We start from the raw sequence: 25,964 nt of genomic DNA, 5'->3' as shown, positions 1-25,964 counted from the left end.
TATGTGACTGCGTTTTCCCACTGGTGTGCCATCCCTAATTACCCTGCGCGTAATCAATTGGCAGGATGGACATAGCCAAGAACGCATTAATTCTTGTCCATGTTCTCTATACTCCGCTGAGGTAATATTACCACACGTATAATGGTGAAAACCCTTGCAGGCCGAACATACTATTAGTTCCAGGCGGGAGTTTATTTGTAGTTTGCAAGTTAAACAAATCATTTTGTGATGTTTTTTGAGATGTTAATTACAAAATATATTGGTGATAAACCGGCTGACAACTTCGCTTCAATCTTTTAGTTTTATTGAAATTATAGCTTGACTCACTGTATTTATGGTCCAAATTTGTTCGCACTCCGTGTTCAGTTATTGTACGATGTTGTTATCTCCAAGACGCCAGGCCGTGGGGTAAAGGGCGCAAGCGCCGTGCAATCCGCGTCGGTTACGACGTTTGTTTCAAAAACTCTGCACTGTGCGAAGTAACTGTCATTTTTACATTGATATCACTTTAAAATTAGTCTTTTGTCATTACATTCAACACTGTTCACTAGTATTTGACTTGCCCGAAGATATTAGCGCGAAATATTTCGAAAAACTACAGCTTAAATACTTGAAATCAATATTTATTTACGGAGCTAATTGTAACGATGTTTGCTCGTAGACAGCTACCCTCAACCTTTATTACTTTAGACCACTTTTCTCTACCTCTAATTGTGTGACCTGCCCATTTAAACTTCTCAATTGTTGTAGTAATATCTTTTGTTTTAGTACATTTCTTTATATCTATATTTCTAACTTTATCAGATAGTCGCTTTCCCATCATACTTCTCTCCATAGCGTATTGATAAATTTCTAGCTTTTTGTAGTGGGATTTGTTTAGTGCCCAGGTTTGGCAACCATAAGTTAGAACAGGAAGTATACAGGTATCGAACAATTTCTTTTTTATGGTCATACTCATTTCCTTATTTTTCATTAAATCATTTATTCATTTGCAAGAATGTAGTACACAAAACAAGTTTATACAATATAAAGATGTCCAATACATTCTGCTTAACAAAGCATGCAAAGCATGCTTAGACTAAACTTAGCTAAATGACAAATATTTTTAAGTGCCTAAGGAGATAATATTATTACACATATGTCAATTATCAGAATTCCAGAAAGACTAGTATTGTAAAATAAAGTAACATTATATAATTCAATTAGTAGAATGTCAAATTTAGAATCACATATAATAATAATTCATTCAATAATTAATTTGCATTATAATCAAAATCGAAATATTCATTAAGGCTGTAGAAACAATTTAGTTGAAGCCATTTTGACACTTTTTTCTTAAAGATATTGAGGCAGTCTTCTTTGAATTCTGATGGCAGTTTGTTATAAATTTTGATGCACTTATAATAAACATGTTTTTGGCTACATACTAGGCGGTAAAATGGTGCTGCAAGTTTAAATTTATATCTGTTGAGACGATTTGAGACCTGAGATTGTAATTTAAATAGTTGGGTATTTTGTTTAACGAAGATACATACTTCCTTAATGTATATGCAAGCTAAGGGCAGAATGCGTAATGTTTTAAAGTGGTGCCTACAGCTTTATCTGTGTCCACTGCCACAAATGGCACGGATGCATTATTTTTTGAGCTTTAAAAGCATCATAGACTTCGGTCGAGTTTCCCCAGATTATTAATCCATAGGTAAGGCTCGAGTAGACGTAGCCATAATATGCGGTGATAGCTGCTTTACGTGAAACAATCTGTTTTAAGCGCTTTAATACATAAACGAACCGGTGTAGCTTGTCACAGACGTATTTTACCTGTGATTTATAAGTTAACACGTTTTCTAGCCGTATTCCGTGAAACGTTGTGATATCGACTTCTTCTATCTTTTCTTGCATAAATTCAGTGTTGAGTGGAGCATAATTAGACTTCTGCGTTTTAAATTGAACAATTTTGGTCTTCGTTAAGTTTATCTTTAGATTATTTTTAGACAGCCATTGGTGCAATTTCGTCAGAGTAGAGTTAATCTTATCCTCAAATGATTCACTTGGGTTGGCTCTAATTATTACCGACGTATCATCAGCGAACAATATGTATTTGTCAGATGAGATACTGGGCAAGTCGTTAATGTAAAGCAGAAAGAGAAGCGGACCTAGAACGCTTCCCTGTGGGACCCCATTAACGTTTTGCCGGTAGGACGATCCAAAAGTCTTTAAGGTTGGAACTTTTTCATTATCGGTCATACTTGGAATTTCTACACATTGACTTCTATTACTAAGATAACTTAATATCCAGTCATGGGCCTTACCCCTAATTCCGTAGCGCTCCAATTTATTAAGAAGTATTTTATGATTAACTAGATCGAATGCCTTCGACATATCATGAAATAAGGTACCTGTTGGTGTTCTGTTATCGATACATTCGGTGACATATTTTATAAGATGAAAGCACGCTAAAGATGTCGAGCATAAGAGTCATAACTTCTTTTAGGTTCCAATATTGCTTCCACCCGTTTCCAATGCGTCTGTCTAGTTCTTTCGTAGTCAAGTCGTGTAGGGATATAATTTGACCTAGGTATAAGTATTCGTTTACATATTCGATCCTGTTGTTGTTGTTTACGTAAATGGGTTCTTATTTTCCATTGGTCATGACTTTGGTCTTCAGAGTGTTCATGCACAACCCTACTTTTTGGCTTTCTGTATCTAAATCACATATCATTTCGTTCAGTCTGTCTTTGGATGGTGAGATTATTATGAGATCATCCGCAAATCTTAAATGCGAGAGGTTTTCGCCATTGATTGATAATCCGCATTCATCCCAATTTAATTTACGGAATACCTCTTCTAAGACAGCCGTAAAGAGTTTTGGTGACACTGGATCGCCTTGACGGACTCCTCTTCCTATTTTAATTTCTTCACCCTCTCTGTCCAACTTAATTTTGGCCTTACTGTTTTCATAGACGTTTTTTAGGATTCTGGTGTACTTGATTTCAACTTCTTGGTTTATTAGGGCTTGCCAGATTTTGTCATGTTCAAGTGAGGCTTTGCTATAATCCACAAAACAGCAGTAAAGGGTGATATTGAATTCCTTTGCTTTTTCAAAGAGTTGTTTAACTACATATATATGATCAAGGGTTGAATATGCGCTCCTAAATCCTGCTTGTTCCCTTGGTTGACTTTCATCTAGGATCTTTGTCATTCTATCAAGGATAAGTTGTTAATGTTGTTTTTGTCACCTTTTTTGTGTAATACAGTGGAAACTGGATAAGTGGAATCGCAAGGGACCGGCTGTTTAGTTGCGCTTATCCAGGTTTTCCATTTATCCAGTTTTCCACTTAACCAGGTTTAAATAAAACGTTTTTTCTGACTTACAGAGGCTCTCGCTAACAGAGGTTGTGGATGCTAGTAATGTCGCTTATAGAGGTCACGTATATGGTCAAATAAAAGAACAAGACTTAAATAATCATCTTTTATTAAATATGTATGTAGATATGTATTAACAAAAAAAAGGTATGTAATCCCGACTTTAAAAAAGCAATACTGTAAATAATCTACAGTACTCGTATACAAAAATAATATCTGTTCTTTGTTATGAAGTAACTTATATTAAAACAAAATCACTCTTAATATTTATTTATGTAAGAGAAACCATTATAGTTAAATAAATCAATGTACCGATTGTACTTTAATGGAAAAAATCCGCACCACTGCTAAAAGAAACAAACTGAACGATGTTTGATCTCATACAAAATACGTAGTTAAAACACGAACCATGATGTTAACGAAACAAACTTCCCTCCTTGTGACGGTTTATTAAAAATACAAATTTTATAACGCCGAGCTATTCCACTCATAGAGGTTTCGGAGACGGCTGCTTCCAGTTACAGAGGTAAAAATAAGAAATTTTCGAAAAAATGGATTCCGCTTATAGAGGTCCCAAAATACCACTTATAGAGGTAATTCGTAGCCAAGGGACTGGAACCGAGAACTTGGGTCCACTTAAAGAGGTTTTCCACTAACCCAGGTTCCACTTATCCAGTTTCCACTGTAGTATGATTGTCGAAGTAGTCCATTGATTAGGCTACGCGCGCACTGCGGATTTCTACCGTGCGTTTTTTTCCCCCAAAATCTGTGAAGTATGCAACCTCCTTGAAGTGCGCGCATTGCGGAAAATAATCTGTATGCGGATTAAAATCTGTGGTTTGCTGCAGATTGGTTGCGGTGCGGCGCCGCACGAATTTTTTGCATCCTATGGACTATTGAATACATCCGCGCACTGCGGAAAAAAATCCGTGCGGACACCGGCCGGCAGCCATCCAGTGACGCATTTGTTCTCGCGACATGGTGCTGTGCGGTCATGTCGTCGCCTAGCGCGTCTCCGAACGCGGCGCAAGCGGCGATCGCAACTTTAAATATTGAACAAGTAATACCTATACCTACCTTTATCACCTACCTCTATCACTCAAACTTAAACTCATGGACATTTGCATACTTCCAGACCTCACCTACGGTGCTCAGACTTAGTCTTTGACGGAAGCTCAGAAGTCCAAACTCGGGGTTTGTCAGAGAGGTATGGAACGCAGCATATTAGGTGTGAAACTCGGGGATCGCATCCGGAATACCACGCTGCGCTCTAAAACCCAAATAATAGATGTAGCTCGGAAAGCGGACAAGTTAAAGTGGGACTGAGCTGGTCATGTCTGCCGCATGCCGAATGACATGTGGGCCAAAAGAACCACAGAGTGGGGGGTGCCCCATGAGTTAAACCGGGGATCCGGCAGACCTCGTCGGCGATGGCGGGATAACTTGGACTCCTTTTTGAGCGACTGGCCAGATGTAGCTCAAAACCGGGAGGAGTGGAAGAAGAGGGGGAGGCCTTTGCCCAGCAGTGGGACACAATCGGCTCGTAATATTAATAATTAATGAGGTTCAGAATAAACCGCCGATTTCGGACAAAAGTTGCCGTGAATACGCAGATAGAATAATAAATACAAGAATGTGGGAGGAAATATAATTATAATAATCCTTTAATTGGCCGCAATGCCACGAGGGGATGTACCCAATACCGTTTAGGTACTTTTTTTTTTGCGCGACAGTAAATATAGACAGATCTGCATTTTGGTATGATAGTCCATTTTCAACGTCCGTTCTTGACTTGAGTTGGGACTAGAATGGCAAAACGTGCGGATATTTCACCGCTGTGCGCGTACTGGACACACGGTTTTTTTTCCTTTGCGTATTTAAAAACACACCGCAACTCGCCGCACCGTAGTGTAGTGCGCGCGTAGCCTAATATGTCCGTGAGAGGTGGTACAAGGTTATCTATGTTGACAGTCAAAAATTCGTTGCTAATACCATCCGCTCCGGGGGCCTTATCTCTTCTTTGTGTTTTTATTGCTTTTTCCACTTCTGCAGGTAATATGTCTGGCACCACGCTTAATCCTGTTATGTCTGTCGGATGGCTGTTATCCTTCTTTGTGTATAAATCTCTGAAAAAAGTTGTCGCTGTAGCAATAATTTCTGGACGACTGGTTTTGCATTTTCCTTTTTTATCCGAGATATTGGGTATCCAGTCTACTTTTTCCAATAACTGTTTTTTCACTTTTCCCATCCCATTACAACTGTACAAATATTATAAACGTGAAAGTAATTCTGTCTGCCTCTTTGTTACCTTTTCATGGCTAAACAACTGAACCGCTTTAGCTGAAATTTGGCATGAAGGTTCCTTGAATTGTTTTATATTTTGAAATGTAGTCCTCTGGATAAGCGAAAATCGAAATAACTCAGTCCCAATCCCACACTTGCGTGCTATGACTGTTCAAGAATTAGTAAGAAATGCTTTTTAAAAAAATACGACGACAAATAAACGCCTTAGATTTACACTAATGTGCCGACAAGCATGGTACGAACTGCGCCAAGAAGGTCCACCGGTGTGTTCTGTTCTGAGGTGTGTTCTTAAATACCTACAGAAAGTTCATTTATTGTCGTCGTGTAACGCTGCGTCTTACACAGGCGAACGCGAAGCGATGCGACGCGGCGCGGCCGGCCCAATGCGTTCGCGTTCGCAACGAGATCGCCCACGTAGGACACTTCTATAGGTATCAAAGGATTAATTAAGGCGCTGTGCCGCGCCGCATAGCGTTCGCGTGTTGTTCGTCTACGTAGTACGCTGCGTTAGGCAATCCATCGTACATACTTATATAGCCGCAGCCTTATCGAATTGCACCGAAATCACTATGAATATATGTTTCATAATTTAAAAAAAAAACGACTGATGGGGGATGCCGTTGAGAGGTTACTTATTGTTGATGGTGCACTCCAGACAATGAAATTAAAAAGACAGCACCGTTTGCCTAACTAAAAGGAGGTAAAACCACCCACTTTTCTAGTAGCATTTCGTTTCTGTAAGGGTCACCGTTCTAACCTTTTTTTTTTTTTTTTTAGGAGGGAAAAATGCATTTCGCATACCACCCGGGTGCGGGGGGTGACCCGAGTGGTTATGTGGGACTCCCGTCTAGGCTAATGAGGCCCACGGTGTACCCACTAAAAAACCCCCATATGCCGCCTCGCCGCCCTATTTGGTGGGGTTACAGGAACTCTTGCATACTCATCCGCGACCTCACCGGCGGCAGCCGCCCACGAGCGCGGCTCCTTCGCGAATGCCCAAAAGCCCTTCACGCTAGGCGCGCCAGATGGTAGGATGCGCCTTCCTCCTCGGCTTCCATTCTGTATTGTAGCGGACCCCCCCGAGCCCGCCACAAGGAAGCCACGGGCGCCAGAAACCCCGGCGCCCGGCGACAGATCAGGTCTATGGTTCTGCCGCAAAACCACAACTCGGCTGCAGAGGACAGGGAAAACGGCACATCGTAATACCGACACTCCTCTTCCTCTGCAGCCCCACCAACGCCGCTACAGCGGAAAGGCCCCGCCAAGTTCGCAGGGGATAGGGCGAGTGGCGCATCGAAATACCATCACTCCTCTTCCCCTGCGATCCCACCTCGGCCGCCGAGGATAGGGAGAACGGCTTACCGCAATACCGACACTCCTCTTCCTCGACGGTCCATCTTCGGCGCATCACAAGCGGCCTCAAACAGGCCGGCCCTGGTTGCCTCTTCGCTTCACCGTGGGTGACCAAGCCACGGTTACTAAGCCCCTCCACCACGACAAGGTGAGCAACCCGCGGGGGGTCGCAGTTCTAACCTTTTTTTTTTTTTTGATGACCCAGGGGGAATCCTTTATGGATCCCACTGGCCCGGGAGAGGCCTATTGGGTATGTCCGACTCCCACGGACTAAACCCCCTGGGGTGTTCCGCCGCGCGCTTTGTTGACGGGGTTTCGGGAACTAGATTGTAGACCTCCGATACCCCGTCGGCGTTGCTCTTGCGAGCCCATTCTTTGCGGCTGCTCTAGCAGCTTACTTCGTTGAAGGCCCCTCGGAACACTCGAGGGCCTTCCAGCTCGAACCTGTTCATGCGGGTGATGGAACTCCCGACCCATCGCCCGCTGGGTCCCGTTAAGGCGGCATCAACCTTGATGCGAAGGCTCTTCGCCGCCTACCTGGTCTCTTTCGGCGCTGAGGGAGCGAGTTCGCGTCGTCCTCGCGCGATCGCTCTGCGGCTTCCTTTTGCGTTAGAACAGTGACGCTAAAGGAAGCCACTGCCGCCCATGCCTCCTCACCGCTGATCATACGGCGTATTAGCGCCGGCAGTGAGAGGTCTCCTCCCACAGCCGCGGACAGCGCAGCGCGAGGCTCTGCCCATGCAGGGCACACCTCGCAAGTGTGCTGAGCCGTGTCTACAGCTCCTCCATCACAGTGGTGGCACGCTGTCGTCGGCTCTCTTTCCACCCTCTCACACAGGTACCAGCCGAAGCAGCCGTGCCCCGTTAGGAGCTGTGTGAGGTGGAAGGAGGGTGCACCGTGCTTGCGTTCGACCCATTCTTTCAGAACGGGCCGAACAGCGGCCACCAGGTCCCGGCTAGCTCCCGGGATCTCCAGACGCTCCGACCATTTTTGATATAGCACTTCTCGTGCTTCTTCCCGCCACTTGCGAACTTCTTGAGGGGCGGGCCAGTTTTCCTCCCTCCTTGCTGCTAGCACCCGCCAATAGACCGCGGACTGAACCTTGGCTTCAAGGTCCCAAGGCGGGCTCCCGGCTAGCAGGCCGGCTGCTGCGTGCGAGTTATCGCGATACGCTCTGGCCACCCTGAGAGCTATGGCCCGCTGCGGCCGACGCAATAGGGCCGCACTTCGAGTTCGCCCATATTGGTGCCCCGTAAAACACCATTGAGAGCACCACGCTCATATAGAGCCGCCTGGAGGCTCCTCCTGGTCCGCCCAGATTTGGGAGGATCCGCCCAAGCGCTCCGGCTGCAGAAAGCAATTTCGGAGCCAAACGCTTGAAATGTTCCTCGAACTTCCATCTACTGTCGAGAACGAGTCCTAGGTACTTCATCGTCGACCCGACGGCGATGGAAATTCCTCCCACGGTAATTTGGGCTCCCACCGGTGGTTTGTTCCGAGGCCCGTGGAAGACCAGAACCTCAGATTTGTGCAGTGCGACCTCCAGACCTAGCGCCCGAATCCTGTGCACCACGTGTGCAACCCCTGCTGTGGCTATATAGGCGGCCTCCCTGTAGGTCCTGCCGCAGGCCAAGACGAGGGTGTCATCAGCGTAGCAGGTAATGCTGACCCCCCGTAGAGTGGCCCCGCGTAGGACCCAATCATAACCTATGTTCCACAGGAGCGGGCCCAGCACCGAGCCCTGTGGAACACCGCACGCCATCTCCCGCCTCCCCCAGCCATCCTTAGTTGGGAATACCACAACGCGCCCGGCAAAGTAATCGGCCACTGTTTTTTGCAGATAATAGGGCACGTTGTGATATTTGAGTGCCGCTTTTATTGTCTCCCAGGGTAGGGTGTTAAATGCGTTGGAAATGTCCAGTGACACAGACATCACAACACCACCCTGAGAGACCTCCTCCTCGGCAAAATCCCTTACGCGGGCAATCGCGTCCAGTGTCGAGCGCTGCGGGCGGAAGCCATATTGGCAGTCGCTCAGACCCGGCTGCATGCTCCTGACGAGACGAGTTGCAATTATGCGCTCAAAAAGTTTGCTCATCTCGTCGAGCAGCACTATGGGGCGGTAGGCCGACGGCTGATCAGGTGGGCGCCCGCGCCCGTCCTTCCGAAGGAGCACCAGCTTGCCCATTTTCCACCTATCAGGGAACCGCCTCTGAGTCAGGCACGCGGTGAAAAGGTCTCTGACTCTTTCCTCCATCTCGCTGAGTGCGACTGCCAAGGCACGCCCAGGTATGCCGTCTGGCCTGGGGGCTGTCTTTTTGGAGCGGAGTTTCAAGACAGCAGCGCTCATTTCGACCTCTGTGACTGGTAGAACATCCCTTATCACGTCTGGTAGTCCTGTGGTGGATGCCATGGCCGGCGGTACAAATTCGCCCCTTTCTGGAAACAGAGCACCGACGACTCGCTCCAGGAGATCTGGCTGGAGACTGCTAGTTAGTGGGGGCGCCCAGGGTCGGAACTTTTGTCTTACGGCCCGATACGGCCTGCCCCATGGATCCCTGTTGAGCGTTTCCAACCATTCTTCCCAAGCAGCCTCTTTGGCCTGCGCGATAGCAGTCTGCAGTGTTTTACGAGCGGCCCTATACCCTTCGTAAAGAGCATCTTCCTCTCCTTGGATTCGGATGCGCCTTCTTCTGCTTCGCGTGTACCGACGGCGCGCAGCCACGCAAGCGTTCCGAAGTTGGTGGAGTTCCGGTCGCCACCAATACACTCGTCGCATCGGCGAGAAAGGTTTAGCCCTCGGCATCGCTGCGTCGCACACGCGGATCATTGCAGCGCCGAGTCGTTCGGCCTCATGCTCAACTCTTACTTCCGCTGGACTAATACTGTGCCCCCAAGACTCGACTATGGCCGCTTCTTTTGCAAGCTGTCTGTCCAGCTTCGTTACCTTCCACCTTGGGCTGTCCCCTGCAGCGGGTTGGTTTCCCATTATGGCAGCAGGAAGCGTTACAACATCGAAACGAATATATCGGTGGTCCGAACCCGTCTCTGCATTAACCACCACCCTCCAGTTTTGAGCACGGCGTGTCGCAGTTCTAACCTAACCTTTTTTTTTTTTATATATATAGAGGGGGAATGCGTTACGCATACCACCCAGGCGCAGGGACGGGCCTGGGATGGTTATGTGGGACTCCCATACAGGCTAATGGGGCTAATGGGGCTAAACCCCCTCTGTTGCCGCCTCACTGCTATACGGCGAGGTCCCAGGAACGCCGAAGTACTCTTCCGCAACCTCGCCAGCGGCCGTCCGGACTCGGACCCGGCTCTTGGGGAAATTACCCCTTCACCTCAATGGGCGCCTTGTTTGCGCCCGCCCACGCAGGGACCTTTGTGTAGGCGACAGACGTCCCCGAGCCTGCCGCCCACAGGGACCCTTATGGGGGTAACCGGCGGTCGTATGCCAACCGCCGCCGCCCCACGCGCTTGCGGCGCATTGGCTGAGAGGTCGGATCTTCCTCCCTGCCGCGTTCCGCTGCCTCCTTCTGCACCATCACGTCCTCACAGAAAGAGGCCACCGCCTTCCATAGACTCTCCCCACCAAGCATGGCTTTCACCACCGCTGGCAAGGAGAGGTCTCTTCCCACTGCGGCCACGAGTGCGGCCCGCTGCTCCGCCCACGCTGGGCATCCAGCCAGCGTGTCTAGCGCTGTGTCTTCAGCGTCGCCGCAGTGGTGGCACTGCGTCGTTGGTTCCCGTCCCGCCCTCCTACACAGGTATCTCCCGAAACAACCGTGTCCCGAGAGGACCTGGGTAAGGTGGAAGGAGAGGAACCCCCCCTTTCTTTTGACCCATCGCTCCAGAACGGGTCGGATGGCTTCGACAGTCCAGTGGCCGGCACTTGGCGCCTCCAACCTTTCATTCCACTTGTGGAGGAGCACTCGACGGGAGTCAAGTCTCCACCGTCTGACCTCCTCCAGAGGTGGTTGGATCCCCTCGGCCTGCGCCTCAGTGACACGCCAATAAACATCAGCGAGCACTGCTGCGTCGAGGTCCCAAGGCGGAGTCCCCGCCAACACGCACGCTGCCTTGTAGGAGACGGAGCGGTATGCCCTCACCATCCTGACCGCCATGACACGCTGTGGCCTTCGCAATTGGGCCTGATTTTCGGCGGTCAGGGAGAAGGCCCAAATGGGCGCCCCATATAGGGCCATGGACCGCACTACACCCGCGTACAGTTTTCTGCAGCCCACATTCGGCCCACCGACGTTGGGTAGAAGCCGGCTAAGTGCCGACGCCGGTCCAATTAGTTTGGGAGCAAGGCCCTCAAAGTGTTTCTTGAACGTCCAACGGCTGTCAAGGACTATGCCTAGGTACCGCATTGTCGACTTAACACCAATGGACGTTCCCCCCCACCATTAAGCTGGAACCTGCCGGAGGGGCTTTCCGAGGCCCATGAAAACACAAGGCCTCTGATTTATTTAGAGCAACTTCCAGCCCCAGCCTCCTAATCCGAGCCACGACCGACGCTACTCCCGCTGTGGCCAGAAGTGACGCCTCCCGGAAGTTGATGCCTCGAGCCGTTACCAGGGTATCGTCGGCGTAACAGGTCACGCTCACCCCCGGCAAGTTGGCCCCCCTCAGCGCCCAGTCGTACCCGATGTTCCACAGGAGTGGTCCTAGGACAGACCCCTGTGGAACGCCGCACGACAGCCCCTTCTCCTCCCAAGCACCGCGCGCAGGGTACCTAATGGTTCTATCGGTGAGGTAATCCTCCACCGTCTTCCGCAGGTACTCAGGCACGGAATGGCGCCTCAATGCCGCCTTGATACAAGCCCAGGGCAGGGTGTTGAATGCGTTGGCGATATCTAGAGACACCGCCGAAACCACCTGGCCCCGGGACACTGCTTCATCCGCTAGAGCCTTCACCCTCGCAATTGCGTCGATTGTGGACCTGCCCCGACGGAAACCGAACTGATGGACACTGAGGTTCGGTCCCAGCCCCTCGAGGTGCCGGACGAGACGAGCAGCCACCACGCGCTCCAACAGCTTACTGGCCTCGTCCAGCAACACTATCGGCCTGTAAGCCGAGGGCGAGTCCGGCGGTCGCCCCTCCTTCCTTAGAAGGACAAGTTTTCCTGACTTCCACACACGAGGAAACCGCCCCTGCGTCAAGCAGCCGCTGAAGAGTACCCTCAAGCGCGACTCTAGTGGACCCAAGGCCAGAACCCAGGCCCGGCCGGGGACTCCATCGGGGCCGGGGGCAGTGTTTTTGACTCGTAGCCGTAGCACCGCTGCCCGCAGTTCACCTTCTGTTACTTCTGGCGCCTCACCCACGTCTGCTACCATCCCCCTGGGAGGTAACATGGGCGGAGGTGTGTGTTCGTCCCTCGTCGGGAACAGGGCACCGACCACCTGCTCGCGGAGCTGTGGCTGGAGACTGCGTTAGCGGGGGTGTCCAGGGGCGAAGCTTGCGCCTCACCATTTATACGGCCTCCCCCACGGATCGTTATTTAGAGTCTCCAGCATCTCCTCCTCAGCTAAATCCTTCGCCCTAGCGATCGCCCCCTGTAGCAGCTTGACGGCCGCCGAGTATGCAGCATATAGCCGCTCCTCCTCTGGTACGTCTCTAATCCGTCGCCTCCTACAGTGAGTGTACTGGCGTCTTGCAGCAACGCACGACTGGCGCAGATGCGCAAGTTCCGCGGACCACCAGTACACTCCACGCCTTGGGGGAATCGGGCCGGCCCGTGGCATGGCCGCGTCACACACCTCGACCATAGTACTCCTCATTCTTTCCGCCTCCGCGTCGACATCAACAGGGCCTTCAATATCACCCAACACCCAAGCCTTTACCAATGCTGCCTCCATAAATATGTCCCGGTCCAGGAGCTTGAGCGCCCAGCGTGGGCCATCCCCTCGCAAGGGCCGGTTCAGGCAGTTCGGGTCGGCCGGAAGAGTTGAGACCTCGAACCGAATATATCGGTGGTCCGATAATGTCTCCACATTCTCCAGCACCTCCCAACCTCGAACACAGCGCGCCAGGGCCGCATTTGCGAAAGTGACGTCGACGATTGAGCCACCCTGTTGCCGCACGCACGTGTTTACCGACCCTCGGTTGATAACAACCAGCCCAGTCGACACCGCCCACTCCTCCAGCTCCGCTCCGCGGGCGGTCGTTGCCGGAGATCCCCACGCCCTGGACTTAGCGTTGAGGTCCCCGGCAACGAGCACCTTGCCAGGTCGTCTTCTGCCGATCAGCGTCCCGATCTCATCCAGGAACGGTTCAAATTCGGCCAGGGTCCGGTTCGGCGAAAAATACGCCCCGATCAACATCGTGTCGCCAATCCAAGCCGCGACGTAACCGTGGCCCCTTTCTACCCTTTGGAGCGGCGGAGAACCGGCGGACGGATTGACGACTATAGCCGCTAGACCGTCCAAGTCTCCGGCCCAATTGTCTCCAGGTGGGACAGAATAAGGCTCGGCAACAATCCCAACTCCGATTTGCCATTCCGCCAGGCTTTGGGCCAGCAGGTCCTGGGCTCTGGCGCTATGGTTTATATTCCCCTGTAGGAATCGGATGGCCATTACTGATCTAAGACCATTCCCTCTACCTCCTCTTTGCGGGCCACAGGTGTTGTTGTGGCCGCTTGGGAAAGCTGCGAGGAGACTCGGGGGCCATCGCCAGCCTTCTTCCCCTTCCTCGGGTGTGATGCCGTGCACGCCTTGGAGCCGAGGACGTGACTTGCCGGCTTGCCCGCCGCATCACACACGGCACAGTGGGGCGCCGCCGAGCACTGCGCCGCCTTGTGGTCGGGCTTTCCGCAACGGTAGCACAGTCCGCCACGGTCCACCTGCGCTTGACACTGCGCTTTCACATGCCCGCTCTCCAGGCACCGGAAACAGCGCATTACTCTCGGCTCCAGTAGTTTGACCTGTGCCGAGGACCATCCCACAAGGAAACGACCGCCATCGGCCACCTTTTTTGCCGCTGCGACCGGGCAGCGCACCCACATGGTACCGAGACCACTGTAGTCTAGGCGAATTTCCCCTGTCTTCACCTGATTTGCTGTACATTCGCCAGTTCGAACGACGGCGGCGACTACCTCCTCTGGGGTTACAGAGTCGTCTAGGTTTGACAGGCGCAGCTCCGCGCACTTAGTCGGCCTAGAGACCTTGACGCCATCCCCCAATTTCTCCGCCAGCTCCTGCGCCAATTTGTCAGCCTTCTCGCCACTGGTCACTCCCGGTACCTCCAGAACCCGTGCACCAGTGGCTGCTCGTCGGAAATGCAGAGCCGAGATGCCAAGGTCTGCGAGATTGACTTTAGCTTTAGCCTCAGCCAGCACTTTGGCATAGGTCGCCCCGCTTGCCTCCGCTTCCGGTTGCAGCGTTAGCACCACTGCTGCTGACCGTGGTGGGCGGAGATTGCGACCACCTAATTTAGGGCGAGTTTTCGCCTTCGTCTGAGGCTGCACGTGCGACTGCGCAGCGGCCTTCTTTTTGGCCCCCTTTCTGACCACCTTAGTCCATGGCTGGTCCAAGGAAGCGGGTGCAGGAGGTTGTGCCTGGGGCTCTAGGGGCCGATGTTCCAGCAGGCTGCGAGCTCTCCTTCTTTGCCTTCTTCTTATTTGTTAGCTTCCCTCCTTTGGGGCCCTCTGGTGCTGGAGGGGGGTTTGTAGGGGGTGCCTTCTTCGCCTTGCCAGGTGCTACTGCTGGAGTCTTGTTTTTATTCTTGCTGGCACTGGCGGGCACTGCCTCGTTTTCTCTCGATTTCTTTTTATCGGCCGCCAGTTGGGGACGTATGTTTTTGGCGGGGAGTAACCTCCCTTCGACTTCTAGTGCATCAAAGCGGGCATTCATCATGGCAACGATGGTTGCCCTCTCTGGTGATGGCTCCGCAACCTTCTCAGGAGGTACAGTCGGCTGCGTCTGCATCGGAGAGGGTACTCTCTCCGACTCACGCTGCCGTAGGTCCGTCTTAAGTTGGCCTAACTCCGCCCGCAGCTCGGCTATCTCCGCTTGCTGTCGCTCGTTACACCTTTGAAGGCGTTTCACCTCGTCTGAGGACAGCAAGCGCGCTGCCAGCACCTCTATTGCATCTACGATGGAATCCCCTGCCTCCTTGAGTTTCTTTTGGTAGGTTCCTTTGAGGTTGCGGGAGCTCTTTGCCACGGCCTTTATTATTGCAACAGCCTCGGACGATTGTTGCACGAGAGCAGACGAAAGCTCCGTCTCGTTCGATGGATTTAACGGCCGCGACCGGATGGTCATTTTACTGACCTCCTCTTCGGCCTTAAATTTTACTGACTCGCGCAGCTCGGCATTAAGCTTCGCCTGTGCTGCCGCCCTGCTCATAAAATCCGCCTTCGTTTGCGGCCTCGCACCCGATGGCGACGCAGCGCCGTTCTGCATCTCTGTCTCTTCGCTCCCACTGTTGGACTTGCCGTCCTCGAGCTTTCGGCGCTTGCTACTCGAGTTCCAGAGGCGGCCCAACGTCGGTGATCGTGCCCGTGAGCTAGACTTGGAGTCAGATAGCCGAGTCAAACTCCCGACTGGTTGTATGGACTGGTTAGGCTCTGTGACAGGCGCTGGTACATTTACTATGTCTAGGCGCTCCAACGACACCCAACACTCTCGCACTGGCATCGCAGCAAGCTCCACTACGTGCACCTCCTCCTCCGCCGGGCCCTCGGAATCCTCGATTTCGGCGTCCGATTCTCGAGGGGAGAAGAATTCTCCCCCATCGGGCAAATCACGGCTGTCCACCCTTGTGGGGGAGAAGAACTCCTCCCTCCCAGGTGAGAGGGTGACCTCCGCGGCGCGGGGGGCAGCGTTCCTCCCGCTGAATACCCTCGTTGGGTTGCGCATGGATGTGGGAGTGCGTACAAATTCCCTCAACGGCAGATCTGCTGTCCCAGCCTCGGCTTCACGGGCGGCGTAACTCACAGACCGCCCTGATGCATCTCGGATCGGGCGTAACTCTGGGGGCCCGGGCCTTGGAGAAGGCTCCTTGTCCTCAGAGTCACTCCCTCCACGCAGCCGTAGCGTAAAATCGGTGTCCCTTATTTATTTGACAAAGTCGTCGGTTATCCGTCGCGAGTGGTTTGCCCCCCCCAGAATACGTTGGGCGGCATGGCACCACAGCGCGGGCACTTGCCCGTTCTGTGGTGACATCGAGGATTGGAACCTCCTGGGGTAGTATACATTCGATATTGCCACTCATGTTTTTTTTTTTGCTATTTTAGGGAGGTATGCCCCTCCTGCGACGTTAGTGACTGGGCTCCTCCCAGCCATGCATCCTATCGGCACGCCAGCCACACCTTAGGATTAGGGATTTTTTATAGTGGTTAAATCCACGTGACCTTCCTCTCAGTGAGGCAGGTCCCCGGTCCGCTCAGTGCGGGTTACGGGTTGCCCGACGGTGGCCGTAACCACAACGTCGCACCAGGCGGTCTGCGCCAGCCCACGGCAGCTCGTTTTGGAGCACCGACTCCGTCCCGGGAGGACCTGGCGTCTCGCACTGTGCCCTCTGCTGGTTTCAGAGGGACACGCGGAGCCGCACCTCGGGCCCCTCTCCTCAGGCCTGTCCGGTTTGGGAGGCCCTGTCCGGCATAGCCCTGAGGATCATTGGAGCACACAAACACGGCATTAAAGCCAGCGCAGGAGAAAACTCGACTGCCATTGCCGACTGTGACTGGTAGTTTGCAGAGGGAGAATAGCAAACGCGCAACTGAGCGGCTATCCTCCCCCTCCCAGGGTGCACCACAAGGAGGTCTACCAGCCCAGCACCCCAGTTCTAACCTAACCTAACCCAATATTCTAATAGCATTTCGTTTCTGTAAGGGTCACAGTTCTAACCTTTTTTTTTTTTTTGATGACCCAGGGGGAATCCTTTATGGATCCCACTGGCCCGGGAGAAGCCTAGTGGGTATGTCCGACTCCCACGGACTAAACCCCCTGGGGTGTTCCGCCGCGTGCTTTGTAGACGGGGTTTCGGGAACTCGGTTGTAGACCTCCGGTACCCCGTCGGCGTTGTTCTAGCGAACCCATTCTTTACGGCCGCTCTAGCAGCTTACTTCGTTGAAGGCTCCTTGGAACACTCGAGGGCCTTCCAGCTCGAACCTGTTCATGCGGGTGATGGAACTCCCGACCCATCACCCGCTGGGTCCCGTTAAGGCGGCATTATCCTTGATGCGAAGGCTCTTCGCCGCCTACCTGGTCTCCTTCGGCGCTGAGGGAGCGAGTTCGCGTCGTCCTCGCGCGATCGCTCTGCCGCTTCCTTTTGCGTTAGAACAGTGACGCTAAAGGAAGCCACTGCCGCCCATGCCTCCTCACTGCTGATCATACGGCGTATTAGCGCCGGCAGTGAGAGGTCTCCTCCCACAGCCGCGGACAGCGCAGCGCGAGGCTCTGCCCATGCAGGGCATACCTCGCGCGTGTGCTGAGCCGTGTCCACGGCTCCTCCATCACAGTGGTGGCACTCTGTCGTCGGCTCTCTTCCCACCCTCTCACACAGGTACCAGCCGAAGCAGCCGTGCCCCGTTAGGAGCTGTGTGAGGTGGAAGGAGGGTGCACCGTGCTTGCGTTCGACCCATTCTTTCAGAACGGGTCGAACAGCGGCCACCAGGTCCCGGCTAGCTCCCGGGATCTCCAGACGCTCCGACCATTTTTCATATAGCACTTCTCGTGCTTCTTCCCGCCACTTGCGAACTTCTTGAGGGGCGGGCCAGTTTTCCTCCCTCCTTGCTGCCAGCACCCGCCAATAGACCGCGGACTGAACCTTGGCTTCAAGGTCCCAAGGCGGGCTTCCGGCTAGCAGGCCGGCTGCTGCGTGCGAGTTATCGCGATACGCTCTGGCCACCCTGAGAGCTATGGCCCGCTGCGGCCGGCGCAATAGGGCCGCACTTCGAGTTCCCAGGGTGCCCGCCCATATTGGTGCCCCGTAAAGCGCCATTGAGCGCACCACGCTCATATAGAGCCGCCTGGAGGCTCCTCCTGGTCCGCCCAGATTTGGGAGGATCCGCCCAAGCGCTCCGGCTGCAGAAAGCAATTTCGGAGCCAAACGCCTGAAATGTTCCTCGAACTTCCATCTGCTGTCGAGAACGAGTCCTAGGTACTTCATCGTCGACCCGACGGCGATGGAAATTCCTCCCACGGTAATTTGGGCTCCCCCTGGTGGTTTGTTCCGAGGCCCGTGGAAGACCAGAACCTCGGATTTGTGCAGTGCGACCTCCAGACCTAGCGCCCGAATCCTGTGCACCACGTGTGCAACCCCTGCTGTGGCTATATAGGCGGCCTCCCTGTAGGTCCTGCCGCAGGCCGAGACGAGGGTGTCATCAGCGTAGCAGGTAATGCTGACCCCCCGTAGAGTGGTCCCGCGTAGGACCCAGTCGTAACCGATGTTCCACAGGAGCGGGCCCAGCACCGAGCCCTGTGGAACACCGCACGCCATCTCCCGCCTCCCCCAGCCATCCTTAGTTGGGGATACCACAACGCGCCCGGCAAAGTAATCCGCCACTGTTTTTTGCAGATAATAGGGCACGTTGTGATATTTGAGTGCCGCTTTTATTGTCTCCCAGGGTAGGGTGTTCACAGTTCTAACCTAACCTAACCCACTTTTCTGATAACAGTTCGGTTCTGTGAGGATCGCAGTTCAAAAAAGTTCCACTTCATCAAATGTCACTTTTTTATGTAAATGCTGGATTTGTTGATGAAAATAGAAAAATCACTATATGTATGCCTTTCACATTTGAGGATTTCCCTCGATTCGTCATGGATCCCATCATCAGAACTCGAGCTTGACAAAAATGCGTCTTGAAAACCTAACTTGCTTAACAAACATAACGAAGAGGACAAATCGCCAAACGTGAACTATGCGTCATTGAAGAGTTCCGTTCTGATCATTATCAGCAATTCCACTTCATCAAATGTCACTTTTTTAATGTAATTTTTTTTTTATGTTTTACAAATCGTTTATTTACCAGATATTTTACAAATTGACATTACAGGTTGAACTTAACAAAAAAAAATTAGATTTTACAATTAAGCTAATATCCATCGGCCCCAAACTAGGCGCAGCCTGTATCTCGGGAACCGGGTAAATACAATTTACTGAGAAATTTTAACAATACTGAGTATGATGGCCGTTGTTTGAACGAGAGATATCAAATATAAAATATAAATTAATTGAACTACAAAAAAGTGCATGCAGGAAAATATATGCAAACAAAAAAAAATACAATCAAAATAAAGCATTCAGGAGAGACATGCGTAAGTGGATTTTTTTTAGGCGTGGTGTGTGTGTGTGTGTGTGTGTGTGTGTGTGTGTGTGTGTGTGTGTGTGTGTGTGTGTGTGTGTGTGTGTGTGTGTGTGTGTGTGTGTGTGTGTGTGTGTGTGTATACGCTACCTAAGTATGAATAATTTCTTCTGTCTGATTGTAAGACTGAGAAAGAAGCCATTTCTTAGTTTTCGATTTTAAGATAGAACAAGAGAAGTCATCAAAGTTACATAATTTAGAAACCCTATTGTAGACTGTAGGGTGTAGGAAGAATGGAAAGCGTTTGGCGAAAGCAGTATTAACTAGAGGACAACAGACAGTCAGGTGATTTAGACGTTTTTGTCGTCGTCTTACGTTGTCTACTGAAGCTACAGCAGTTCGATGAGATTCAGTAACAGCTTTTACTACGAAAAGTTGACGAACTCTGAGAACTGATGTTTCTCCGTACAACTCGTCGGTGGGATAACGGAAAGGTTTCCTCAGCATTACCTTCAGTACAGCTCGCTGCGCCCGTTCAACTTCTATTATTGCAGTTTTGGCAGCGCCACCCCAGGCCGCAATACAGTACTGAATAATAGATTGGCAGAGTGCAAAATATACTAACTTTAAAATATCTCGGGATGCCCCCACCCCTTATAAGCTTCATAACGTAAATGACTTTTCTAACCCTGCTAGACAGTGTTTTAATGTGTTGTCTAAAGGACAGCTTTTGGTCAATCATCACTCCGAGATACTTGACCGTCTCAGCACGTTCAATGGAGTCGCATAAACCGTGACTGGAAGAGAATGCCAAAGTGTTACAAGAGAGAGGTGCTGATGAAAGCGTTTTATAAAAAGTTAAAAATTTAGTTTTTTTGGTATTCAAGGTGAGTAAATTATTATCCAACCAGTCCGCTACACGTGACATACCAATTTCTACCATAGAGGTTACCTCAGCCCACGAACGTCCACTGAAGAGGGCCACAGTGTCATCAGCGTAACATATAAACTCTGTGTTCTGCAGCTGGATTGAGAGAATGTTATTCATATAAATAAGAAAGAGCGTTGGCCCAAGGATGCTTCCCTGTGGGACACCGAAATTGATGGGCAACTCGCTACTTATTGTATCGCTGACTCTGATATGCTGTCTGCGATTTGTGAAGTAGCTTTTGAACCATCCCAACGCCGAACCTCTTATGCCAATGTGTTCAAGTTTTTTAAGAAGAATCGGCGCTGAGACGGTATCGAAGGCTTTAGCCAGATCAAGAAAGACCCCAATACAGTGTCTTCCCTGATCGAGCTGCTTTGCAATTAGGTCCGACAATAGTGTGACGACATTTTCGGTAGACCTACCCCGTCTAAACCCAAATTGTCTGTTACATTTACATAGAAGGTTAAAAGTAAGGGCAAATCGCCTAGCATGGTACGGGCATAAGGGCAAAAGGTGGATGGACTGTGTGAAAGATGATATGAAACTAACGCAAGTGAATGATGAGATGACGGGTGACAGAGATGTATGGAAGAAAAAGACATGCTGCGCCGACCCCAAGTGAATGGGACAAGGGCAAGCGAATGATGATGATAGAAGGTTATATTTTTCCAAGAAATTTGTAAGGCGTTGGTTGACCACTTTTTCCAACAATTTAGAAAAAATGCAGAGGAGGGATATCGGACGGTAGTGGTCGGGATTATTTTTCTGGCCAGATTTGAAAATAGGGGATACCGCGGACCTCTTCCAAGCCTCAGGGAATGAGCCTGAGCGTAAACTTAAATTGAAAATATGTGCAAGGAGAGAACAAACGAATTCACTGATACCTTTTATCAGGGCAGGCATATATCCATCTGGCCCAGGCGCACTCTCATTTTTTAAGTCTTTTATGAGACAACTTACTTCATGAGGATCAGTTGGGGTAAGAAAAAAGGATTGAGCGGGGATTTTACTTTGTGTACAAGATGACGCGAGATTTTGCTGAGTAGTATTGAGCCTCTTCAAGATCTGATCAGCTAAATTTTCACCTATCGATGCAAAATGACTATTACACAAATTCAGAGATTCCTGACTTGTTGTAGAAATTTTTGTAAGTTCACTGGCATCAGAGTTGCGTTTTGGATATTCACAAATTTTCTTAATAAACTTCCAAAGTTTTTTTGGGTTATTGCTATTGCGGGTAAGCTCTCTGTTGTCATATTCATTTTTGATATTACGCAGCAGTTGGCCGTAAAAGTTCCTGTAACGAATATATTTAGCTTTAAGAATTTAGTTGTCGGGATTCCGTCTTACCTGTAAGTGAAGGCTATCGCGATGTCTTATACATCTTATTAAACCCGCCGTCATCCACGGCTTTAAGTTGAACCGGCTACGGCTAAGTTTGACCACATTGGTGTGTTTTACCACTGCGCTGGAAATACAATTACAAATGAAAATGCTTAATTTGTTAATGAAAATACTAAAATCACTATATGTATGCCTTTAACATTTGAGGAGTACCCTCGATTCCTCATGGATTCCATCATCAGAACTGCGTTTTGACAAAAACGGGACCAATCTGTATGTATATACTTACAATCAAAAAAAGAATTTTCAAAATCGGTCCAGAAATGACGGAGTTATGGAGTATGGAGTAACAATCATTTAAAAAAAAAACCGAATTGAGAAATCTTGAAGTCGGTTTAAAATTTGGCTTGGCACCGACTTCAAACATATCAGTTGGTAACTCATATACTTAAACACGGAACCCTAAAAAGGACAATATTTTATTTCATCCTTTTTGAAGTCGGTATATCTTTTTTTATAAAAGTTTTTATATCACTCTTATTTTAGAAGTTACAGGGGGGGGGGGGCACACATTCAACCACTTTGGAAGTGTCTCTCGTGTAAACTATTCAGTTTAGAAAAAAATGATATTAGAAACCTCAGTATCATTTTTGAAGATCTATCCACGTATGGGTTTGATGAAAAAAATTTTTTTGCGTTTCAGTTCCAAGTATGGGGAACCCCAAAAATTTTTTGTTTTTTTTTTTCTATTTTTGTGTGAAAATCTTAATGCGGTTCACAGAATACATCTACTTACCAAGTTTCATCAGTATAGTTCTTATAGTTTCAGAGAAAAGTGGCTGTGACATACGGACGGACGGAAAGACAGACAGACATGACGAATCTATAAGGGTTCCGTTTTTTGCCATTTGGCTACGGAATCCTAAATAGTGTCTGGGGTTGTGATTTAAACGGTCCACTTTACATTATATTTTCCTTGAAGGTCCGCTGTTGAGTGAGATGCGGGAGAACCTAGAAAATTGTGTGAGCTACAACGGCGAGGGCCCCGCGCCGCGTTCGCTGCTGGTGTACTCGGGGCACGACGTGAATGTGGTGGCGCTGTGGCGCGCACTCAACTACCCCGAGGACCTCGAGCCAGAGTACGGCGCCAGCCTCGTCTTCGAGCTGCATGAGGAACTCGAGCAAGGCTTCTTCATCAAGGTCAATAATCTATTCACTTCCACTAATGTTAATTAATATAATGCTCTATATGTGGTTTTCCATCAGAGAAGGGTCCTTATGCTTCATCTGCAATAAGGACATTGTTTATCACAATTTCTTTGGAATTTCAGATGGAAACATCCTTATTGGAAGCATAAGCATAAGGACCCTTCTATAATGGAAAGCCACATACCACTACACTGAGAACCATAAAGGGTTGCATTTCGTGGCCGTAAAAAGTAAATTTAATTACTTTTTTTCCCTATTAATGGCTTTACTCCTCGCTAAGTTTAGCAAGCTGGATTCTGCCAATGTCGTGGTGTAGACTTTTGACTTGTGAGACGAGAATGTTCGGTTAAATTTTGATCTTGTGGAATAGGCTGGTGGATAGGCTGGGAACCTACAACCAAAAATAGATATAACTCTGTAATAGATGGATACAGTCTAAGGAAAAAACGTGCCTCGAAAATTAAGAAAATTTGATCTCGGACAAATGGCGCCACTACCTTTGGCCTACTCTCGTATAGATGGCGTTGACGGTTTTGTTTGTTATTTAACAATTTTGACGCATATCAGTGAAAGAACATGGGTCAAAATAATATAAAAATAATGCAAATAATGCAAATAAAAAAATCATTTATCAATATATAAATACATTTTTTGAGATTTTTATTTTAGTTTTAATCGTTAGTCGATAGATGGCAGTGAATTTACTGTGGCTTCAAAATTTACTATGACAGTACCGCTCTATCCTATTATATCCTCTTTGCTACAACAAACAAATATTATGGACATCACAGACAAACACATGACATGCCATAATTTAATTACTTAATTATTGACATTCGATTTATGTGACTCCCATGGATTTGATGGATTTAATTTAATTTATATTAATATTATTGAAGTACATAGATACACACTTACAATGATATGTAAGTAAAACGTGCATGGATAGCACTCAAACCATTGTGGTAATGATATCTTTTTTAACTTATCCTGAAGCCAAATAAAGCAAAAAAATATTATGCGACTGGGTCGAATTCGCCAACCCTGTTCAGAATGATCTACACACTTTATGGATTACTAATGAAATCCATAATTCCATTTGCGCTAATCTCATTTGCCATAATTTTGATATTCCATAAACGTTCAATATTTATAATATAATATGGAAAGATAAGTCGGGCCCTGGAGGGAAACTACCTTAAATCCTTAAGCTGGCTCATTTTACTTAAAGGAGACATTCCTTTATTTTTAAAAAAGAAACAAAACTGCATTTAAAGATTTTCTAAAGCTCGCTTGCTTCGCCCGGGACTCGAACCAAATAAAATTAAAAAAACAAACACTCCCTATTTTATTATACCAAAGATAGATATAACTCCGTAATCATAATCATAATATATTTATTGTGACTATAGGTAAAAAAATGGTGTTACATATCATGGGTACTAAAGCATAGCCTACCATCTTAATGGCATACAATATTTGTTACTTAACTTACGTAATAGATGGATACAGTCTAAGGAAAAAACGTGCCTCGAAAATGTCGAAAATTTGATTCTCGATTAGATGTCGCTACTACCTTTGTCCTACTCTCGTATAGAGGGCGTTGACGGTTTCGTTTGTTATTTAACAATTTTAACGCATATCAGTGAAAGAACATGGGTCAAAATAATAAAAATAATTAATGCAAATAAAAAAAATCATTTATCCATATTTAAATACATTTTATCGTATTTTTATAAATCTTCATTTTAGTTTGAAAGTTTGTCGATAGATGGCAGTGAATTTACTGTGGTTACAAAATTTACTATGACAGTACCGCTCTATAATATTATATCCTCTTTGATTATACTAATCGATAGTATTATTATTCAGAATCAAATTTCACTAACAAATATTTGGTCTTAAAAATAAAAATGATCGTTAAATCTAACATTAACTTTATTTTACTATCAATTTGTTACACTTAAATTATTTAACTGATAAATTGTTCGAAATGAGCCCCCTCGTTCTGGCTACACAAAATTAGTTGCCGCTGAAATTCATTTCTTGTAGCCTTCAGCAGTGTTGTGGTGTATGCCCCTAATAACATTTTCTACCGCAACCCTTAGCTCTTGTTTAGAGGTATTACTACCATTAAACGATTTTCTAATTGAATATTTCAACAAGGTACTTAGCGATAAATTAGCAAGCGTGTACTTCATACGAAGTCTGAATGTTGGACAGATAAGAGAACTGTTACGTGTCTTTTACTTGTTGAAAGTGAACAGTAACCAAATGTTTGTTAAGAAGAAGAAGAAGAAGAAGAAAGACATTTATTCCATAAAGCACACATACACAGGACAATACAATGAAAGAAAAAAATGTTTAAAAAAGGGAATATAAAAATAATAGCAAAAACAAAAACAAAAATAAAATTATTTACACATTAAAAACATAAAAATTACACACGGGTCCAGCAATGTGTGCAGTGGGGATGTGTGTTAGGTAAATTTTATCCTGAATAATAATACTATCGATTAGTATAATAAAATAAGGAGTGTTTGTTTTTTTAATTTTATTTGGTTCGAGTCCCGGGCGAGGCAAGCGAGTTTTAGAAAATCTTTGAATGCAGTTTTGTTTCTTTTTAAAAATAAAGGAATGTCTCCTTTAAGTAAAATGAGCCAGCTTAAGGATTTAAGGTAGTTTCCCTCCAGGGCCCGACTTATCTTTCCACACTGTATAATTAATAGTTATAATATAACATTTGCCATAATGTTGATATACCCTAATTTTATCTGCCCTAAGTTCAATTCAATTCAATTATTTATTTATAAAATAATAATTTTACACGTCACATTTTCAAATTTACAATTATAATTTATATTCCATATGAAACAATAATTAGTATTAATAATAGTAGGTATTTATAGCTAAGTATATCACATGCGTACGAGTATTTGCGATGAGTTTGAGTCCGAGTATGAATGTCACATGAATGTATTTAGTAACTCGACTGTACTTTTTTATAAACTTTTCTTATAATTTTACTTGCTTAAGAAATCTTGCAACGAATAGTACGCAGCAGAGATTAGGTAGGAGTTCAGTTTAGATACAAACAGGTTATTGTTTCTCGCAGTCTTAATCTCGTCGGAGACCTGATTGTAGATTTTAGGACCGATGTAGTTGAGACACTTTTTAGGGTTCCGTACCCAAAGGGTAAAAA

General features: G+C 47.9%; 2 protein-coding genes and 1 long non-coding RNA gene across 4 annotated transcripts in view; 2 read left to right on the top strand and 1 right to left on the bottom strand.

Moving 5' to 3' along the window:
* LOC134754852 (serine/threonine-protein kinase polo) overlaps positions 1 to 25,964 on the top strand; it is a 466,060-nt gene that overhangs the window by 194,716 nt on the left and 245,380 nt on the right. The gene's annotated exons all lie outside the window — the stretch shown is intronic.
* Positions 1 to 25,964, top strand: part of LOC134754891 (lysosomal acid phosphatase-like) — a 48,222-nt gene that overhangs the window by 13,287 nt on the left and 8,971 nt on the right. The window contains exon 5 of one of the 2 annotated variants that reach the window (XM_063691355.1): positions 22,536 to 22,753. The exons of the other annotated variant lie outside the window; for it this stretch is intronic. Coding sequence (XP_063547425.1) covers positions 22,536 to 22,753 — 218 coding nt within the window. The remainder of the gene's footprint in view (positions 1 to 22,535; positions 22,754 to 25,964) is intronic. 2 annotated transcript variants of the gene reach the window in all.
* Positions 22,273 to 25,964, bottom strand: part of LOC134754979 (uncharacterized) — a 31,950-nt gene continuing 28,258 nt past the window's right edge. The window contains exon 2 of the long non-coding RNA XR_010128996.1: positions 22,273 to 22,317. This is a non-coding gene — a long non-coding RNA (uncharacterized LOC134754979). The remainder of the gene's footprint in view (positions 22,318 to 25,964) is intronic.

The sequence above is a fragment of the Cydia strobilella genome, chromosome Z (assembly GCF_947568885.1).
Source record: "Cydia strobilella chromosome Z, ilCydStro3.1, whole genome shotgun sequence".
Taxonomy (NCBI): Eukaryota; Metazoa; Arthropoda; class Insecta; order Lepidoptera; family Tortricidae; genus Cydia; species Cydia strobilella.
This window is presented reverse-complemented; position numbering and strand designations above follow the sequence as displayed.